This window comes from Polyodon spathula, chromosome 1, assembly GCF_017654505.1.
Source record: "Polyodon spathula isolate WHYD16114869_AA chromosome 1, ASM1765450v1, whole genome shotgun sequence".
Classification (NCBI taxonomy): Eukaryota; Metazoa; Chordata; class Actinopteri; order Acipenseriformes; family Polyodontidae; genus Polyodon; species Polyodon spathula.
Genome location: NC_054534.1, coordinates 39665181 through 39682198, shown reverse-complemented (window position 1 = coordinate 39682198; position 17018 = coordinate 39665181). Strand labels below are relative to the sequence as shown.

The following is a 17018-nucleotide window of genomic DNA, read 5'->3' as shown; positions in this document are numbered from 1 at the left end:
CAATGATTTTGTGGGTGATAAGGTGATTTTGTGGGTGGTAGTTAAATGTGTGACCACTTGAAGACCCCAGAGATGTACCCTACTTAGCTCAATCCAGACGGTTGTCATGCTGATGCGCTGGGGAGACCACACTGTGGTTGATCCCCGGAGCCAGCATCGCAGCCGTTGTGTGTGCTGATGCGCTGGGGAGGCAAAATGAGCTGATCCCTGGAGCCAGCATTACACTTCAGCCATCAACACCAGGCAGAAGGATATCTACATCATCAGATGGAAAGAAACGCAGATGGATGGTGATGCAGATGGATCACATTAGTTTACTATAAAGCTACGTCTTAGTTGGTGCTTATCACGACGAGAGCTGAGTTCAAAGCAACATGAAATTAACTACTCTCATGGAATGTAAGTCATGTGCCATTGATGGGGGATTGACTGTTTATTTTCTGGATTGCTGTCTGTCTTATCTTGGCGAGAGCCGAGTTCAAATGAACATGAAGTTTTAACATCTACTCTCATGTAATGGAAATCATGAAAATCTGGATACGTCTGGTGACTGCTGTGAATAGTGCAGCTGGCATCAAGGGAAAGACCTCATGACAGCATGGAGAGACAGCTGACAGGAGGAAAGCGACCCCATTGGGGCTGGCAAGGGTTAGCTACCTTTATCGGCAGTATCCAACTCTATGTTTTCAACAGTAAAAAGGATGCTGGAGACACCCGCTCAAGGCTTCTAAGAAATTAAAGAGAAAAATACCCCTAGAGTCTGCGAGAGCAGGGGTAGAAGATGACTCAACGTTGGATAACACGGTTAATGACTTAGGAACAGAAAGATATGAGAATGAAGAGTACTTCACAAAAGACTAGTTCAAGATCTGCAGTTAGCAAAGACATGGAACTCCAAGTTTGTGTCTGTGGCTGGAGCAAGGTGACAGCGGTCAGGGGTTTGAAGATTCATCAAGGGAGAATGAAATGCTTGAGGGAGAAGAGACAAGGGCCAGTGAGAAAACTGGCACACTAAAAACATCTAAGTTTGAGCTGGTGAAATATTTGGAGGAAACACATGCAAATTCAAAAAGGCAGGAACCTATGTCAATTACTTCAGACATCCCACCTATCAATCCACCAGAATACCAAATGGAGGACTACACTTAAGTGGAAAGAAGTAGAGCAAGCTGTGAAAAAAGCAAGTGCGTCATCATCTTCAGGTTCTAATGGAGTTCCGCACAGAGTGTTCAAGAATGCTTCAGGAGTTCTATAAGTCCTGTGGAAATTGATGAAAAGGTTGTACCAAGAGCATGGCGCCGAGCAGGTGGAGTCTTTATACCAAAAGAAAACGATTCTACAAGCATCAGTCTGTTTCGCCATAGAACACATCGGCGTAATCTGGCAACAAATTCAATCAGCTAAAAAGGAGAGGAAGGAGCTCCATGTTCAATGCCACATGATTTTTTCAGTATACCGATGACAATAACACATTTAGTGAAAGAATACTTTGGAGACTTGCAATTTAGTTTTTCAACCTAAGAATTCAACCCTACATAACAATGCCTAAAAGATGGAATAATGACAGGATGTACCATTTCTCCACTGGCTTTTACCATAGCAATGGAAGTAATCATTAGGGCATCAAAGTGGGTAGTGGGAGGAGAGAGCTTGGGTTCTGAAATGTGACTACCACTAATACGAAACATACATGGCCGGCTGGCCGGGTCCTCCAGCGGTGGCTTGCGGCTCCTGCTCCAGCGGTGGCTGTAGCATCTTGCCTTTCTTCAGCGTGCTTGCTTGTCCTTGGCTTTTGCCACTACGTCCTGTCTGCTCTTTCTAAGGGTTTTTTTTTTTTTTTATCCCCAAAATCCAAAAAAATAATAAAAATACTGCTCTGAGCCTCTAGGTGGCGCTATCCCACTTCTGACACCAAAATGTGGCAGGCTGGTGAGTGGAAAGAGGCCCAGAGACAGTCTGCAGTTCAAAAAAATAAATTTTATTATAAATAAACACAAAATAAAAGTGCACAAGGGCAAAATTAAGGGATTTAAACACAAAAAAAAAAAACAGTACAAAAAACAAACTTACAAAAATAAAGGTTTCCAGGCTGGGCAATGCCTTCACTGGATGTAGAATTCACAAATCCCACAAACACCACAAACACCAACCTGCTTCCTCAACTCCCTCCTCCTAAATGAGAAGCAGAGGCCTCCTTTTATGTCAGGTGGCTGGGCGTTGATTGATCGTTAATTAAGTTAATCATTTAATCAACTAATCAACCCCAGCCACCTGAACATAATAAACCCAGGCAGGTAGGGGAAATTAACCCCATCCCTGCCAATTAAAAAAGGGCAGAGCTTTGCTCTGCCACAACTACTATCTTACCTTTAATTATAGAGATGCTCCTTGATTTAGTGGGCTTGAATTGCATTCGTGCCCATTCAATGTTCGACTTAGCGTGTGTGTACAGGGTGTGAGTTACAGTGACCATATTAGATGAAAACATCAGTGCAACATTACAGTAGGTACATACCAAGCTAATCACCATCGTGTAAAGTCTTGGGTTCGAGAGAGGAGGGTTTGATGGGTGAAACTACGGGATTACTAATGAAGGTAACGATACCATTTTCGGTCACCTCTTTACCATGTTAGGACAGTAATAAGGTAGACAAATCGTAACAATACATCCCAACTTAAGAATCCAACTTTTTGAAAAATTTAACGTTCAGAGGTTTCTAAGAAAGTGATTTACACAATAACAGTGCCAGATATGACTTTTTTAGTCACACCGTAACATGTACCTCCCTGGAGCTTTAGCCGATTGAATTGGTTGCCAGATTACGCTGAATTTGCCAGATTACGCCGATGTGTTCTATGGCGAAACTGACTGATGCTTGTAGAATCTTTTTCTTTTGGTATAAAGACTCCACCTGCTCGGCGCCATGCTCTTGGTACAACCTTTTCATCAATTTCCACAGGACTTGTAGAACTCCTGAAGCACTCTTGTACACTCTGTATGGAACTCCATTAGGCCCTGGAGATGATGATGCCCTTGCTTTTTTCACAGCTTGCTCTACTTCTTTCCACTTAGGTGCACAGTCCTCCATTTGGTATTCTGGTGGATTGATAGGTGGGATGTCTGAAGGAATTGACATAGGCTCCTGCCTTTTTTAATCTGTATGTGTTTCCTCCAAATATCTCTCCAGCTCAAACTTAGATGATTTTAGTGTGCCAATTTTCTCACTGGCCCTTGTCCCTTCTCCCTCAAGCATTTCGTTCTCCCTTGATGAATCTTCAAACCCCTGACCGTTGTCGCCTTGCTCCAGCCACAGACACAAACTTGGAGTTCCATGTCTTTGCTAACTGCAGCTCTTGAACTAGTCTTTTGTGAAGGTTCCTAAGTCATTAACCGTGTTATCCAACGTTGAGTCATCTTCTACCCCTGCTCTCGCAGACTCTAGGGGTATTTTTCTCTTTAATTTCTTAGAAGCCTTGAGCGGGTGTCTCCAGCATCCTTTTTACTGTTGAAAACATAGAGTTGGATACTGCCGATAAAGGTAGCTAACCCTTGCCAGCCCCAATGGGGTCGCTTTCCTCCTGTCAGCTGTCTCTCCATGCTGTCATGAGGTCTTTCCCTTGATGCCAGCTGCACTATTCACAGCAGTCACTGGATGTATCCAGATCTTCATGATTTCCATTACATGAGAGTAGATGTTAAAACTTCATGCTGATTTGAACTCGGCTCTCGCCAAGATAAGCACCAACTAAGACGTAGCATTTAGTTAATTGATCCATCTGCATCACCATACTGCCGTCCCCAGAGCCAGAGAGGGAGGAGGAGCCGCCTCGCCCAGAGCCAGAGAGGGGGGAGGAGCTGCGTCGCTCCCAGAGCCAGAGAGGGGCGAGGAGCCGCCGCCGCTCCCGGAGCCAGGGAGGGAGGAGGAGCCGCCGTCGCTCCCAGAGCCAGAGTTGGAGGAGCCGCCGCCGCTCCCAGAGCCAGAGAGGGGCGAGGAGCCGCCGTCGCTCCCAGAGCCAGAGAGGGGCGAGGAGCCGCCGTCGCTCCCAGTGAAGGGGGGTGAGGAGCCGCCGCCGCTCCCAGGGCCAGAGAGGGTGAGGAGCCGCCGCCGCTCCCGGAGCCAGAGAGGGGTGAGGAGCCGCCGTCGCTCCCAGAGCCAGAGAGGGGTGAGGAGCCGCCGCCGCTCCCAGAGCCAGAGAGGGAGGAGGAGCCGCCGCCGCTCCCGGAGCCAGAGAGGGGTGAGGAGCCGCCGTCGCTCCCAGAGCCAGAGAGGGGTGAGGAGCCGCCGCCGCTCCCAGAGCCAGAGAGGGAGGAGCTATGGCCCAAGGATGCCTGCCTTGCACCGCCCAAGGATGCCTGCCTTGCACCGCCCAGGGATGCCACGCCCACTCCGCTCAGGGATGACACATTCGCATCACCTGGGGTTGCCTGCTGCTTCACATCGCCTGGGGTTGCCTGCTGCTCCGCATCGCTTGGGGCTGCTGGTGTGTACCACACTTAAAAACAAAATATCCCAACTGGTCCCAGACGACGGCATCGGTCTGCGTGGCCGTTGCGTGGTCTCCCTCGCCCCCTGAGGGAGGCGGTGGGTCTCCCTCGGCCCGGCGGAGGCCGGTGGTCTCCCTCTGCCCGAGGGAGGCTGTGAGTCTACCCTCGGCCCGGCGAGCAGAGGCATGATGGAACCTCTAGGCCCCGGCCCGGGGGATAGGTTTTTTCAGAATTACCCTTCCGTTATGCTTAATGGTAAGGCAATACCAACAGTGTCCAAGAAGCTAGTGAAAAGTCTTGGGAGATGGTACGACGGGGATCTAAAGGACACAGTTCAACAAGAAGTGGAAAGGTTGAAAAGCATAGAGAACAGAGCTTTACTGGGCAAACTGAAACTGGTGCTTTCATTTTGGTCTACTGCCAAGACTTCTGTGGCCAGTGACTGTGTACGAGGATTCCTTGACAATAGTTCAGAAGCTGGAAGCTTTAACCAGTTCATACGTCAGGAAATGGTTGGGCGTTCCACACTGCCTCAGCAGCGTGGGACTTTATGGTAAAGGAATATTGCAGCTACCAACCTCTGCTCTAACAGAGTAGTTTAAGTGAGCCAAAGTCCGAATGGAAGTGACATTGGTGGATTCACGTAAAATTGTGTGATATTATCGGGCAAGTTCAGCATGGAAGAGGGATTCTTGGTCTCAGTTCAGCTCTTCCTACATGGCACAGGGCAACCCCAGCTCAACTGAGGAAGCTGGTAGTCAACGAGGTACAAAAGTAGGTGGAGAGGATCAGGTGTGTAAAGGCCGTTTCCCAGGCTAAACAGGGAGAATGAATGAGATGTGAAAGTGTGGAACAAGATTGGCTGGCAAGACCTATGGACAATGGAACAGAGCAGGATCAGTTTCCTCATCAGATCAACATGTGATGTTCTCCCATCACCACAGAACCTAAACCCCTGGGTAGATGAGGATCCCTCATGTCCTTTGTGTTCATCACTTGCAACACTAAGGCACATTTTGACACGATGTAAGGTGGGTCTTAGCCCAGGATGGTTTACTTGGCACCATGACCAGGTACTGCGATGTTTGGCCTTAGCATTGGTAGACAAGTGTAACCTGACCAATAAGTTGCTACCAGTTCCATCAAAGCATTACACACAAACAACAATATTCCTCCATCCAGGAGAGTAACCACCAAGTAAAGCTATTAAAACCAAGCCTCGCCCAGGACAACTGGAAGCTGCTAGAGACTGGAAGGTGCTGGCAGATGTTGGTCAACAGCTTATTTTTCCACCTGAGATTGCCAACACTAACCATCAACCACACATTGTCTTGTGGTCTGGATCAGCACGCCTTGTTCATCTGGTAGAATGGAGAGTGCCATGGGAGGATGCTGTGGATGAGGAGTATGAGAGGAAGAAACTTTGATATGCTCAATTAGCTGCTGAAGCGGAACAGCAAGGATGGAGAGTCCAGGTTTACCCAGTGGAGGTGGGTTGTCGAGGATTTGTGGCACACTCTACAACCCGATTTCTCAGAGATGTGAGGTTCAGTGACCAAAAGTTGCATCGCACAGTCAAGACCTTATCTGAAGCAGCAGAAAGGAGCAGCAACTGGTTGTGGTTGAGACTGAAAGATTCTGGATGGGGATCTTAAGCACAATAGAAAGAAAGCAACGCTGATGTACAGGTAATTAAGCTGGGCTGAGTTGAGTCGGGGATGGAGTGGGGGGGGGGGGGGGGAGGATCGCCAGAATCACTGCTGAGCCCTTTTGAGGTGTCGTGGGCTAGATGACGAAACACCGAGGACACTAGGTGCCCACTAGAAGACCCCAGAGATGTACCCTAGTTAGCGCAATCCAGATGGTTGTCATGCTGATGCGCTGGGGAGGCTGCACTGTGGTTGATTCCTGAGTCAGCATCGCAACCCTTGTGTGTGCTGGTGCACTGGGGAGGCAAAATAAACTGATCCCTGGAGCCAGCATTACACTTTAGCCATCAACACCAGGCAGAAGGATATCTACATCATCAGATGGAAAGAAACGCAGATGGATGGAGATGCAAATGGATCACATTAGTTTACTGTAAAGCTACGTCTTAGTTGGTGCTTATCACGACGAGAGCTGAGTTCAAAGCAACATGAAATTAACTACTCTCATGGAATGTAAGTCATGTGCCATTGATGGGGGATTGACTGTTTATTTTCTGGATTGCTGTCTGTCTTGTATAATATATATATATATATTATATATATATATATATATATATATATAATGTGTCACATATTGTGTAGCGCCCTCAAGTGGAAAAGTTAAGATTATGATCAGATGTGTGCACTTGAATGAAGAAGTTTGCAATGTTAGCTACTTATTTGAACTTATTTCCCTACACTAACCCACGTAAACCGAACTTACTTGAATAAATTCGTGGGTGATATAATTGGGTGCGTTGGTAGAATCAGTATATTATATATATATATATATATATATATATATATATATGAGAGAGAGATTATAGTTTTTAAAGTCAGATTTTATTTTGTAATGTTTCAGCAAATTCTGTAGTGCAATAGATTTGTAAGATTGCTATCAAGCCGTCAATTATTAATTTTAGAATTTACAGAAAATGTACAATATTACAATTTATCCAGTTATTTTTGTAGTTAATTCCACAGAATTGAGTGCATTTCTTTTTGCAATAAACTAATCTTGGTTTACCATGCCTAAAATAATATTAGGTAGTTCAGATTTGGTGCTAATCGGGGTCTGTGAAATTAACTGTAAAAAAAAAAAAAGAGATTCAACTCTACAGATCAGAAGAGAGGAAAGGTATGTGTACTATATATAGTATTTAACAGTGTATTAAGCTTATAAAATATAAATATGTGATTCATTTAATGCAAGGCTTTTCGTTTATTTGTTTTTTATGATGGGTACCCAGTTTCAGTTGTTCTATACATGCCTTGCTCTGCTATTCACAATAATATATCATACGTGGGTAGTCTTTCTACCATCACCAGAGCATCACTTATTGGTCCTGATAGGGACATCTAATTTTATTTAAAAATAGTGTCTTCGCTTGATGCTGAAAACAATTAGTCAAGAATAAAACATTATATTTGAATATAAACTCTAGAAACAAGCAAAGACAGGGATTAGTGATAATGTTGCAAACGCTACTAAAAGGTAAACTATTGAAAATGATACAACATTCATGTATGGATTAGATATAGCCCATGACATGACATTACAAGTACTTGTCAGTCCCTGGAACCTGCAAATATGGTTTGCTCATACAGATACAAAACAGGACCAAAGACGGAGTATTAAGGTTCTAGCTTGTTTTGCTTTTCATTCCGCCACGTCGGAAGGGGGCGCAGTATTCTGGGCATCCTGAGCTACCGTAGCTAAAGTTACATTTTTGGTGACGTCATTGTCCATGACTGGCCAGGCCGGAAGGAACGCAGGGTGTTCTGAACAACGGCTGGTGGTGACATTTTAAACAAGTAGCCCAAGATACGAGAGGAAGGAGGAGGTTAAATAAGTCGGGCTGTAATTTGGTATTTATTTTGTCTATGTTTATGTCCTGTGAAATAATATGTTGTTATTGAAGGCGGTAACGTAAAAAAAAAGTTCATTTTATTTCCAGGTAAGTGTATCCTCTTCCATTTTGTCTGCAATTAGAGAGGGAAAGCCTCCAGAGACAGGTCGAGCAGCTAGTTTCACTGTTAGAACTTTTCCCACCGGCGCTTCGTATTAAGGTTTGCATTGTTGTTTTAGGTTTTGCAAAATGTGCTTTTAATAATAATTTGAATGAGTGATAGTGGTGCAATAGATTATCAGCTTTGTTTTTATTTTGCTGTATGCATCGGTGATTGTATGTCTGCATAGCCAAGGGAATTGCTGAGCCAGGGGAATTGCTGAGCCAAGGGACGCGAGGACTAGTGCGGGCCTGGCTGGGTTTGCAATCATGTTTAGATTTTTATTTTTTATTTTTGTGTAAAGGTTGGATTACTATATCCTCGCGTCGATGTTTTACACAGTCCCGTGGGATGTGTGGTTAGGAGAGAACATATTAAGGGCCTAGGGTGATTGTTGGGTTTCCGTGGGATCTTTTTTGGTTGGGCCTCTGCATTTTGCATCGAGCAACAAAACGGATGCAATACCACTTTGCTGATGGTAGAAACAGATACTGTTTGATAATATTCGACAGGTGCAAACTAGGCGCGTAGCTATTGTACTCAGTGAGTACAGTGTACATACAGTACTGTATATGGTACCATAATTTTTCCTTTACTTGACATATGTTAGACAAGTTTTTTCTTTTTTCTTAACGTTTCTTGATTCAAAGAGGTTTAAACTGTTAGCTAAACCATGAAACACTGTATCCGTGATTTAAATAATTCCTGTGTAGTTGAGCGTTTTATTATTTAAATATCGGGATTCGAGGCCCATTTACAGGTGCATCAGAAAGGCAACTGCTTCTGTTTTCTGTGTGTAAAGTAGAATACGCAGCTGGACTACAGCCAAATATTGAGCTAATGTCCCTCATAGACAGCCATAAGTCTAGGTAGTACTGTAAATGTCAAATGCAGTTTGCCAATGCTGCCAGTTGTAAACCACCAATCTGTGCACTATTCCTTTAAAGCTGCATTGAGATTTCAGTTTCAGTGTGTTCAGTACTTGTCATATATACAACATAGTTGTCATATGTACATCAGCTTCATTTACGGTTTAGCTTTACACACAAACATCTGTCATAAATATGTCCATAGGGGACACCCAGTTGAATGTTTTAATGGTCTAGCCATTGCATTATTACACATTTACACCAGCATTCCAGAACTTCTTGATGTCTAATGTGTTGGGTGGGTTGTGGTCCACAAAGTTTCTCGACGTGTAAAATTCAGAAATGTTCATGGAATTGTAGATTTAAAATTGGGTATGTGGATCGATTCTGAAGTGGCAGTGAGCTGCTTGCAAGCAGTATTTGAAATATATTAATCATTTTAGACCTCAAACACAATTAATCCACATGAACACTCTTGAAACCTACCTGCTGAGTTTATGAATAATAATTCTCACTTAATACCTCCCTTGATGGTTAAACTGACACACCTTGGTATGGACTGTGAAACGCTGTAAGATTTCAAAAATCAGGAAATTTGACCATATTGCATACAGTACAAGTAAGTTTGAACTTGTATTTTGTAACACTGAAAAATGGTAAATTTCCACGTTCAATTTTGAACTCTCGCTTTCACGATGTAATGGTTATGATAATCCTTGATAATGCAGCAATGTGGTAATATTACCATGTCCAGCAGAGAAAGCATGGTGGACTCATCACACAAGACTTGTGTTGCCTTGTAACCTATGACCATATGAGAGAAAAGCCTGCTGTCGACAAGGTGCCAATATTCTGGCAACAAAATAATGTAAACCAAGCGTCCGTGAATAAGAGAAAAGACATTGCTGCTGGTGTAGTGATAGTTTTAGATGAATAAAACAATATGATTGGCCTACAGCACTTATATTCAAAAGCAAAAATCAAATTAATATTTTACTTACGAGGGAACTCCCTCAATTACTGGCATGGCTTTTTAGGAGCAACTTCTGTTTATGTATTTTTAAATGGTCATTGGCTAAATCATGTGTTCACAATATTTCTGTTATTTTTTTTACCATGTGACAACGGTCAAATGTGATTGGTTATCTTTGACAGAGATGCCAACTGCTATGATTTGGCCGTAGCAGCTACTATTCTGGAGATTCTACTACAGCGTTACCGCGAAGGGGTATAATACTACGATTTTTATTAAATAAATAAATGATGGATAGTCCCTGAAAGTTTATAAAATATTATTTCAATACCATGTGTGTTTTCCTGTTAATTTTTTTTTTTAACATTGTTTTTAAATAATACTGTATTTCACTGACAGTTTATCGTGGCATTTTAATTGACATACTAAAAGCTCTGAGCTGGGTTGCTTAGTAACCAGTTTAGGAGTCCTTTAGAAACCGCTGCTCAAATGTTGCCTTGCTATCATTATCAATCGCATGTTTACTTGGTTGCTTGTCAGTAAAGCTGTGATTGTCACGGTGGACACGGATTCAGTGATTTTAGTAGAGAACATTGAACTTAACCAACACAACTTGAAATTCCACCGTAACGGGTGGGAAAAAAAATCGCTTTCGTGGTTTAGCTAATGATGTTCAACTAGCTTGATTGCTTTACTTTGCAATGTAACTGTTCACGCGTTTAATTTTTCAGCACTGCCAATTGATTTAAACATACTTGCAGGTGCAGCTCTACTGCCTAATTTTTTGTCAGCCTGCAGCTGCATTTTTCAATGTGTCAGGTCTTTTACCCAAATCAATTGATGGGGGAAACGATCAGTGAATATTTAACAGCGCATGCGTCCATCAACTTGCATTGCTGATAGAAGGGAAGGAGTGGCTGCATATTGGTTAAATGTGTAGGTGGAATTTTCAAAGCGGGACTGTGGCACAAAGTTGCCCAACAGATGGACAGTCTCAATGTCAGCAGAGATCTTCTGTATGCACAAGATAGTCAATGACCCCTTTTTCCGCCCCCGCCAATGTGGTGCATCATGGGAATCTAAAGAGTTCTGGTGGTGACTTTTTTCCTATCTCATAAGTTAGTCTGCTTCATTTCCTATTCAAAGCTTTCTCTCTTAAACGATTGCATTTTTTATCAAGATTCACCTGGATTTGTTTAGCGATACCCCTCCTTAACAAATACGTGTTATTATTTCTACAATCTATGTTTTCACTTGGCCTGACAAGGGCTCTTTTTGCCAAAGTGCTGTCTGAAATGGCCAGCTGACATGAATATTCATGAGCAGATGACATGGGCGTGGTTTGGCTGTTAAGGGGTTAGGATAGATTCTAATTTATATATCCTTGATATTGAGTAGATTGTAGTAATGTTTGATTTGAATGGGAAGAAATATGGATTTAATTGTACATTGATATCCATAGATCAAATATAAAGGTTAAGAGAATAAGTGACGTTGTGTGTGACTGTAACAAACAGGATTTTCAGCAAAAAAGAGAGGTCCACATGCAGTGTAATATTTTTATTTTTATATTATATGTACGGGCTTCTGGGTGAATATTGCACAGTCCAGATGTGCAAACCTGGAAAAGACTCACAGCTGTAATTGCTGCCAAAGGTGGTTCTACCAAGTATTGACTAAAGGGGGGGATACTTACCTAACAAAGACATTTCAGACATTTTTATTTGTCATTAACTGTTTCACAATAAAAATTCTCTTGCCTTTTCAAAGTGTTGAGTAGGTTGTGTAAATCAAAGGGAAAAAAATCTCATTTAAATGCATGAAGATTTCAGGTTGTAACACAACGAACTGTGGAATACATATATTTAAACCACGATGTTGTAGTAATAATTGTAGTGATTGAAATATTAATGAATCAATTAAATATACCTAATTAACCCGCTATCAAAAAAGTCTAATCGATTTGCCGCCAGTCTCGTTCACTCTTGATTGCTCCCTATCCCATGCCTGACAAGCAAGCCAGAGATCAAACCATGCCCCCTTCTTTTCTGCTCATGAATAATCATGAGCTGATAATTTCAGACAGCACTTTGGCGGAAAGAGCCCTTGTCTGGCCAAGTGAAAACATTGATTGTTGAAATAACAACACGTATGTGTTAAGGAGGGGTGTCTAAATAAATCCAGGTGAATCTTGATAAAAAATGTGATCGTTTTCAAGAGAGAAAGCTTTGAATAGGAAATGAAGCAGACTTTACATTATAAAGAGAGAGGAGAAAAGTCGCTGTATTTTGTGCTTTGATAGTTGCAGAGCAGTAAAGTTTTTTTTATTTACAATGTTAAATCTTTCTTGAGGTGTTATTTTTATAAAGTTTTGATGTTGAATATTTCAGTCCCGGTTTGATAGCACTTACTGTTCATTTCTAATATTTAAATCTAGTATAAATAGAATTCCAAAAAAAAAAAAAGTGTTGAAGTATTTTTGTTGGGGTTGTTAATTGATAAATGCCATGTGTTTACAATTACCAAAGTTATGTATTGAACAGCAAAAATTAGGGGATTGGCTTGCTAGACCCGAAGAACATTTTCAATTTCTAGGGCTAGCAGCCCCTGGCCTTGACATATCTGTACTGAGTTTGTTGCTGTTGTATTGTCAGTGAACTAGAACAGTGTCCTAAGCATGGCAGTGCGGTTCCAGCTTGGTGCTGGCTTGTCAACAGCATGTTCAGTGAAATTCACGCAAACACCAATCTCCCTCTTGCTGCCATCAACAAAAGTTGATTGTGTGACCACCTCTTAAGAGATGCGGCCAACTTCTAACATACTAGGAAGGTCTGATGGAAATGGTCATTTTTAAATTCATGTCCGTTTGCTGTAATCGCTTTGAAATATGTTGAGATGGAAAAAATACAGTAGGTCATTCTCAGCTGATGTTGTTGCCTCAAGGGAACTTGCTAAAACTGTTACCAAAGTCTAGGCTGGCCCATTTCAGGAATCTGCTGTCGGAGTAAAACATTTCCTTTTTTTTTTTTCTTTAATTTTAATTTAGGCTTGCCCCTGTGACGGATTCTATCAACGTTCCCTGGCCCCTAAGCCCCAGTATTTCCCTGTGCTCTATGATCTGACCAGGGAGGGCCCGGCAACCGACTGACATGAAGATGGCTGATGCGGAGAAGACGGAAGAGCTTGTGAATTCCAAGACACCTCCAGAAACCCCTTTAGAAGTTGCAGCAGGAGACGAGACCCTGAAAACAGAGACCTCTCCCTCTGAGAAGGAAGGAGACAATCACCTCCAGACTGACCCAGGTCTTCTTTCCGCCATGCCTTGCCTTCTAATGGAGCTTCGACGGGACTCTCCTGAGTCACAGCAGGCCTCCACAGAGAGCGAGAAACAGATGTCCAACCGGACCTACGAGAGTGACTCCTCTAACCACTGCATGCTGTCACCATCCTCCAGTGGCCATCTTGCTGACTCGGACACGCTGTCCTCTGCTGAAGAGAACGGGGCACCACGAGCAGGGGCTTCCTGTGCCGCAGAAGGGGGGGACTCCAACTCTGTGGCCGGGCTGGTGGTGGCAGGGGGCAGGAAGTCAAGGCGTTTGCGGTCTGAGAGTGAAATGTCTTCCGCAACCTCAATGGCTGCTAAGAAGAACCGCTGGCAGGCGACGGGTGCAGATAAACAGAATGGCCGGCTAGCCAAGGTCAAGGGCCACCGGAGCCAAAAGCACAAGGAGCGCATACGACTGCTGAGACAGAAGAGGGAGGCAGCCGCCCGGAAAAAGTACAACCTGCTGCAGGACAGCAGTACCAGTGACAGCGACCTGACCTGCGACTCCAGCACCAGTTCCTCTGATGATGACAAAGAGGTGTCGGGAAGCGGCAAGACAATCACAGGCAACATGCCAGGTATGTTTAAACAGAGTGCCATTCCAGGTGTAGCACACCCCCTTAACTAGGTGTAGATCTTTTTATGAGGAAGTGCACAGCATTTTAAAAACTGATTCAGTTGTACTTTCATTGTAGTGTTTTACATTGGGGCAAGTCAGTCAGTATATGTGAGTAAATACACTTTCTGCACTTGTATTTCCTTACAGTGCAGTAAGATAAGAGAAAAACTTGCACACTAGCCAGTACTAAATGGGTTATTTAAAGCTTTTTGATAGTAATATTTCTAGCTAAGACCGATAGGAAATATTTTAGTATTAAATCTGTAGTTTTGACAATTGAATAGCTACAAAGTCTCCCAAAAATAAAATATCAAGCTGCTGTTTTCCCAGCAGCAATGGTAAAAAATCTTCTACTTTTTAAACATCTTCTGAAAGGTAAAGAATTATAGCCCTTGCAACCATCTGTGCATTTTTATTTTTATTTTGCATGTACCATCAGCACTGATAAATAAGGCAAGGGCTAAACATACTGTTTTTAGCAAGAGGTTTGTGGCCTAGACAAATATTTGGTAAGTTGGTACAGGGCTCAACTCAGCCATGTTAACCAAGAACATCGGAAAATGTTCGATTTATCAGGATCCACTGAGTTGCATTTCCCCCTTTTAACCTTCTCACATGAATTACTGATTTTTTTTTTTTAAATCTGATGTTTTTCCTTCAAGACTATTACACGCTGGATCCACTGCTGTCATTTCAGTGCACATAACTTCTTGAATTTTAAATGATTCTAATTTAAAAATCCACATCGCTTTCATACAACAGTTAAGCGTTTCTTTTGTGAGGTACAATAAGTTATTCTCATATGCTACAGTTCTTTAAAGAAACAGATCCTGTCAATAAGTATTTTATTATGGCTGGTGGTAGTTTGTGTGTTAAATAGTTTTATATGGCAAATGATTTGTAATTGTGGCATTTCACTTGAATGAGGAAAGTTTATAGTTGGTTTGGGAATTCAAGTTAAATCTAGATTTTGAGCTTGTGATTTAACAACCTATCACTACATAAACATGTTTAACTACTTATTCTGCCCAAAAATACAAACTCAATTATATTGCCTTCCAAAAGTATTTTAGTTCTAAAGGCATTTTTAGTTACAAGTAATATACTAAGAAGTTATGCTTATACAATAGTAGTGCGAGTGCTAACTTTCTGCAGTTTCCACATATAGGCCTATTACTTTGCTTTTAAGTGTAAGCTTATTAATTTGATTCAAGAAGCATTCACCAATGATGGTTTATTTACCATATTTCCAGATTTTCTGTATTATGTTTTCATTCTTGGTTCTGGCGTAAAGGTTTTTTTTCTGTCTGTAAAAGAAGAATAGAACCCACAAAAGCAAAATTCCATAAAAAACAACCAACCATTCTACTCAACTAGACACCCCCCACTGCTCTTGCTATTAAAGGAGGCCAGGGGCTATATTTATCAATCATGCATATGCACAAATTTTATTCTGAACTGTGCATACCCACAGTCCAACAGAGTATGAGATTTATCAACGTACAACTTTGCGAGAATGTTTGTAGACTCGCACACACTCTGGACCGTGTGTACGGTCGTTTACTTGTATACTGTGTTACATGTTACCATGCGGCGATGTACATTCTGGAAAAACTACAATTTTGTATTCATGTAGAAACCAGGCTTGTATTTAAGTTTGAATCTGTGGCAATTTAGATATTTATTTTGTACTAAATAAATGGCAAGTCTGAGGTCCTTCTTTTCATTAATACCATAATCCAGTATTTTACCACAATTACCAACGTTTATATATTTTTTTATTGCGTCTATGTAATACTGTCTTGATGCAGGATTCTGTTTAACTCTATGTTCCACACTGGTGTCCAATGTTGTTACGTTGGCTGTGTCCATATAAAGAAAAGATGGAGAAATTGAATAGTATGTAATCCATTGCATATCTGACTGTGGTGGGACCAGAGTAAGGGCAGATAAGTAAAAGTTGAATGAATCCTGTTATAAATACCATTAGACACAGCTGTAACAATTAGTATATTCACACATTTATTGTTTTGAGATTCAGCTTTTGTTAGGGAGCTCCCTAAATTCCTTGTTTAGAAATATACAAGGTATTAATGGTTGTGACAGAGTAGCCATGTGGGTGCGTGGATTCGCTGCTGAGTGACAGGCAGGAGATCGAGACGGAGGTTGAAGCTGATACGCCCCACAGGCAACAGGATTTAGGTCAACACACTGAAAAGCTCACAGACACTACCAGCAATGGCAGTGCAGGGAACACATACGACAGTCTACGAAAACTTTGGCAAGAGCTACACATTTATTTTGCAAATCAAAACAAGAAAATATAAATAAGTAAACATCTGAACAGACATCGGTTTACAACATACTGTACATGTTTATAACAGACGATAGCAATAATTTTTGAACTTTTCAACAGCAATCTGTTTATTATCAGATGAGCAAAAGCAACTGAAGTGTAGATAAATTAACATTTTACAGAAGCGCACAGCACAAGTTATTTAAAAAAAAAAAAATAATAATAAAAATAAAAAAATTCCTTTACCTTGCGTATAAGGCTGTTCAAAATCAACACAGATAATGTGTTTCTCCATGCTGCCTTTCTGCACGGAGCACAGCTGTCCAAAGTTTTATTTTTATTGCACTTGCCAACCTGGCATTGTCCTCTCCTGTGGCTCAGTGGGTTGCCAGCTTCAGATTTGGGTACACGCTTGGCAGTCTCCGTTTATTCCAAATGTTTCTTGCAAAGTTCCTATGCAAACTGTAAAATATATTCTCTCCTTGGCAAATTCTTCTCCGTGCATTCTCTGTAAAGTACCCAGGTGTTCATGGCTGCTAGGTCCAATACATTGTAAAACACCTGAACAGACCACCGTCAGGAGCCACCTTTCACGGAATACTTACGTGCCATCTGATCCAAATCATCAACTCCATATTTTGTTGCGTAGTAAAACTCCACGGTCTCTGGTATTTATTTTCACTAATCTCGATGCTAATCTCATTACAGCTAAACACATTGCGGACTGGTAAATAAAAATAATAAAGTACCAT

General features: G+C 42.0%; 1 protein-coding gene across 4 annotated transcripts in view; it reads left to right on the top strand.

The window, feature by feature from the left end:
* The first annotated feature begins 7937 nt into the window (after positions 1-7937).
* The window catches only part of LOC121318610 (uncharacterized protein C18orf25-like), a 32004-nt gene continuing 22923 nt past the window's right edge, over positions 7938-17018 (top strand). For 3 of the 4 annotated variants that reach the window (XM_041255503.1, XM_041255477.1, XM_041255493.1), the window contains exons 1-2: positions 7938-8132; positions 13073-13929. In XM_041255503.1, coding sequence (XP_041111437.1) covers positions 13176-13929 — 754 coding nt within the window. In that variant the 5' untranslated portion in view covers positions 7938-8132; positions 13073-13175. The remainder of the gene's footprint in view (positions 8133-13072; positions 13930-17018) is intronic. The other variant, XM_041255486.1, reaches the window with a different exon arrangement.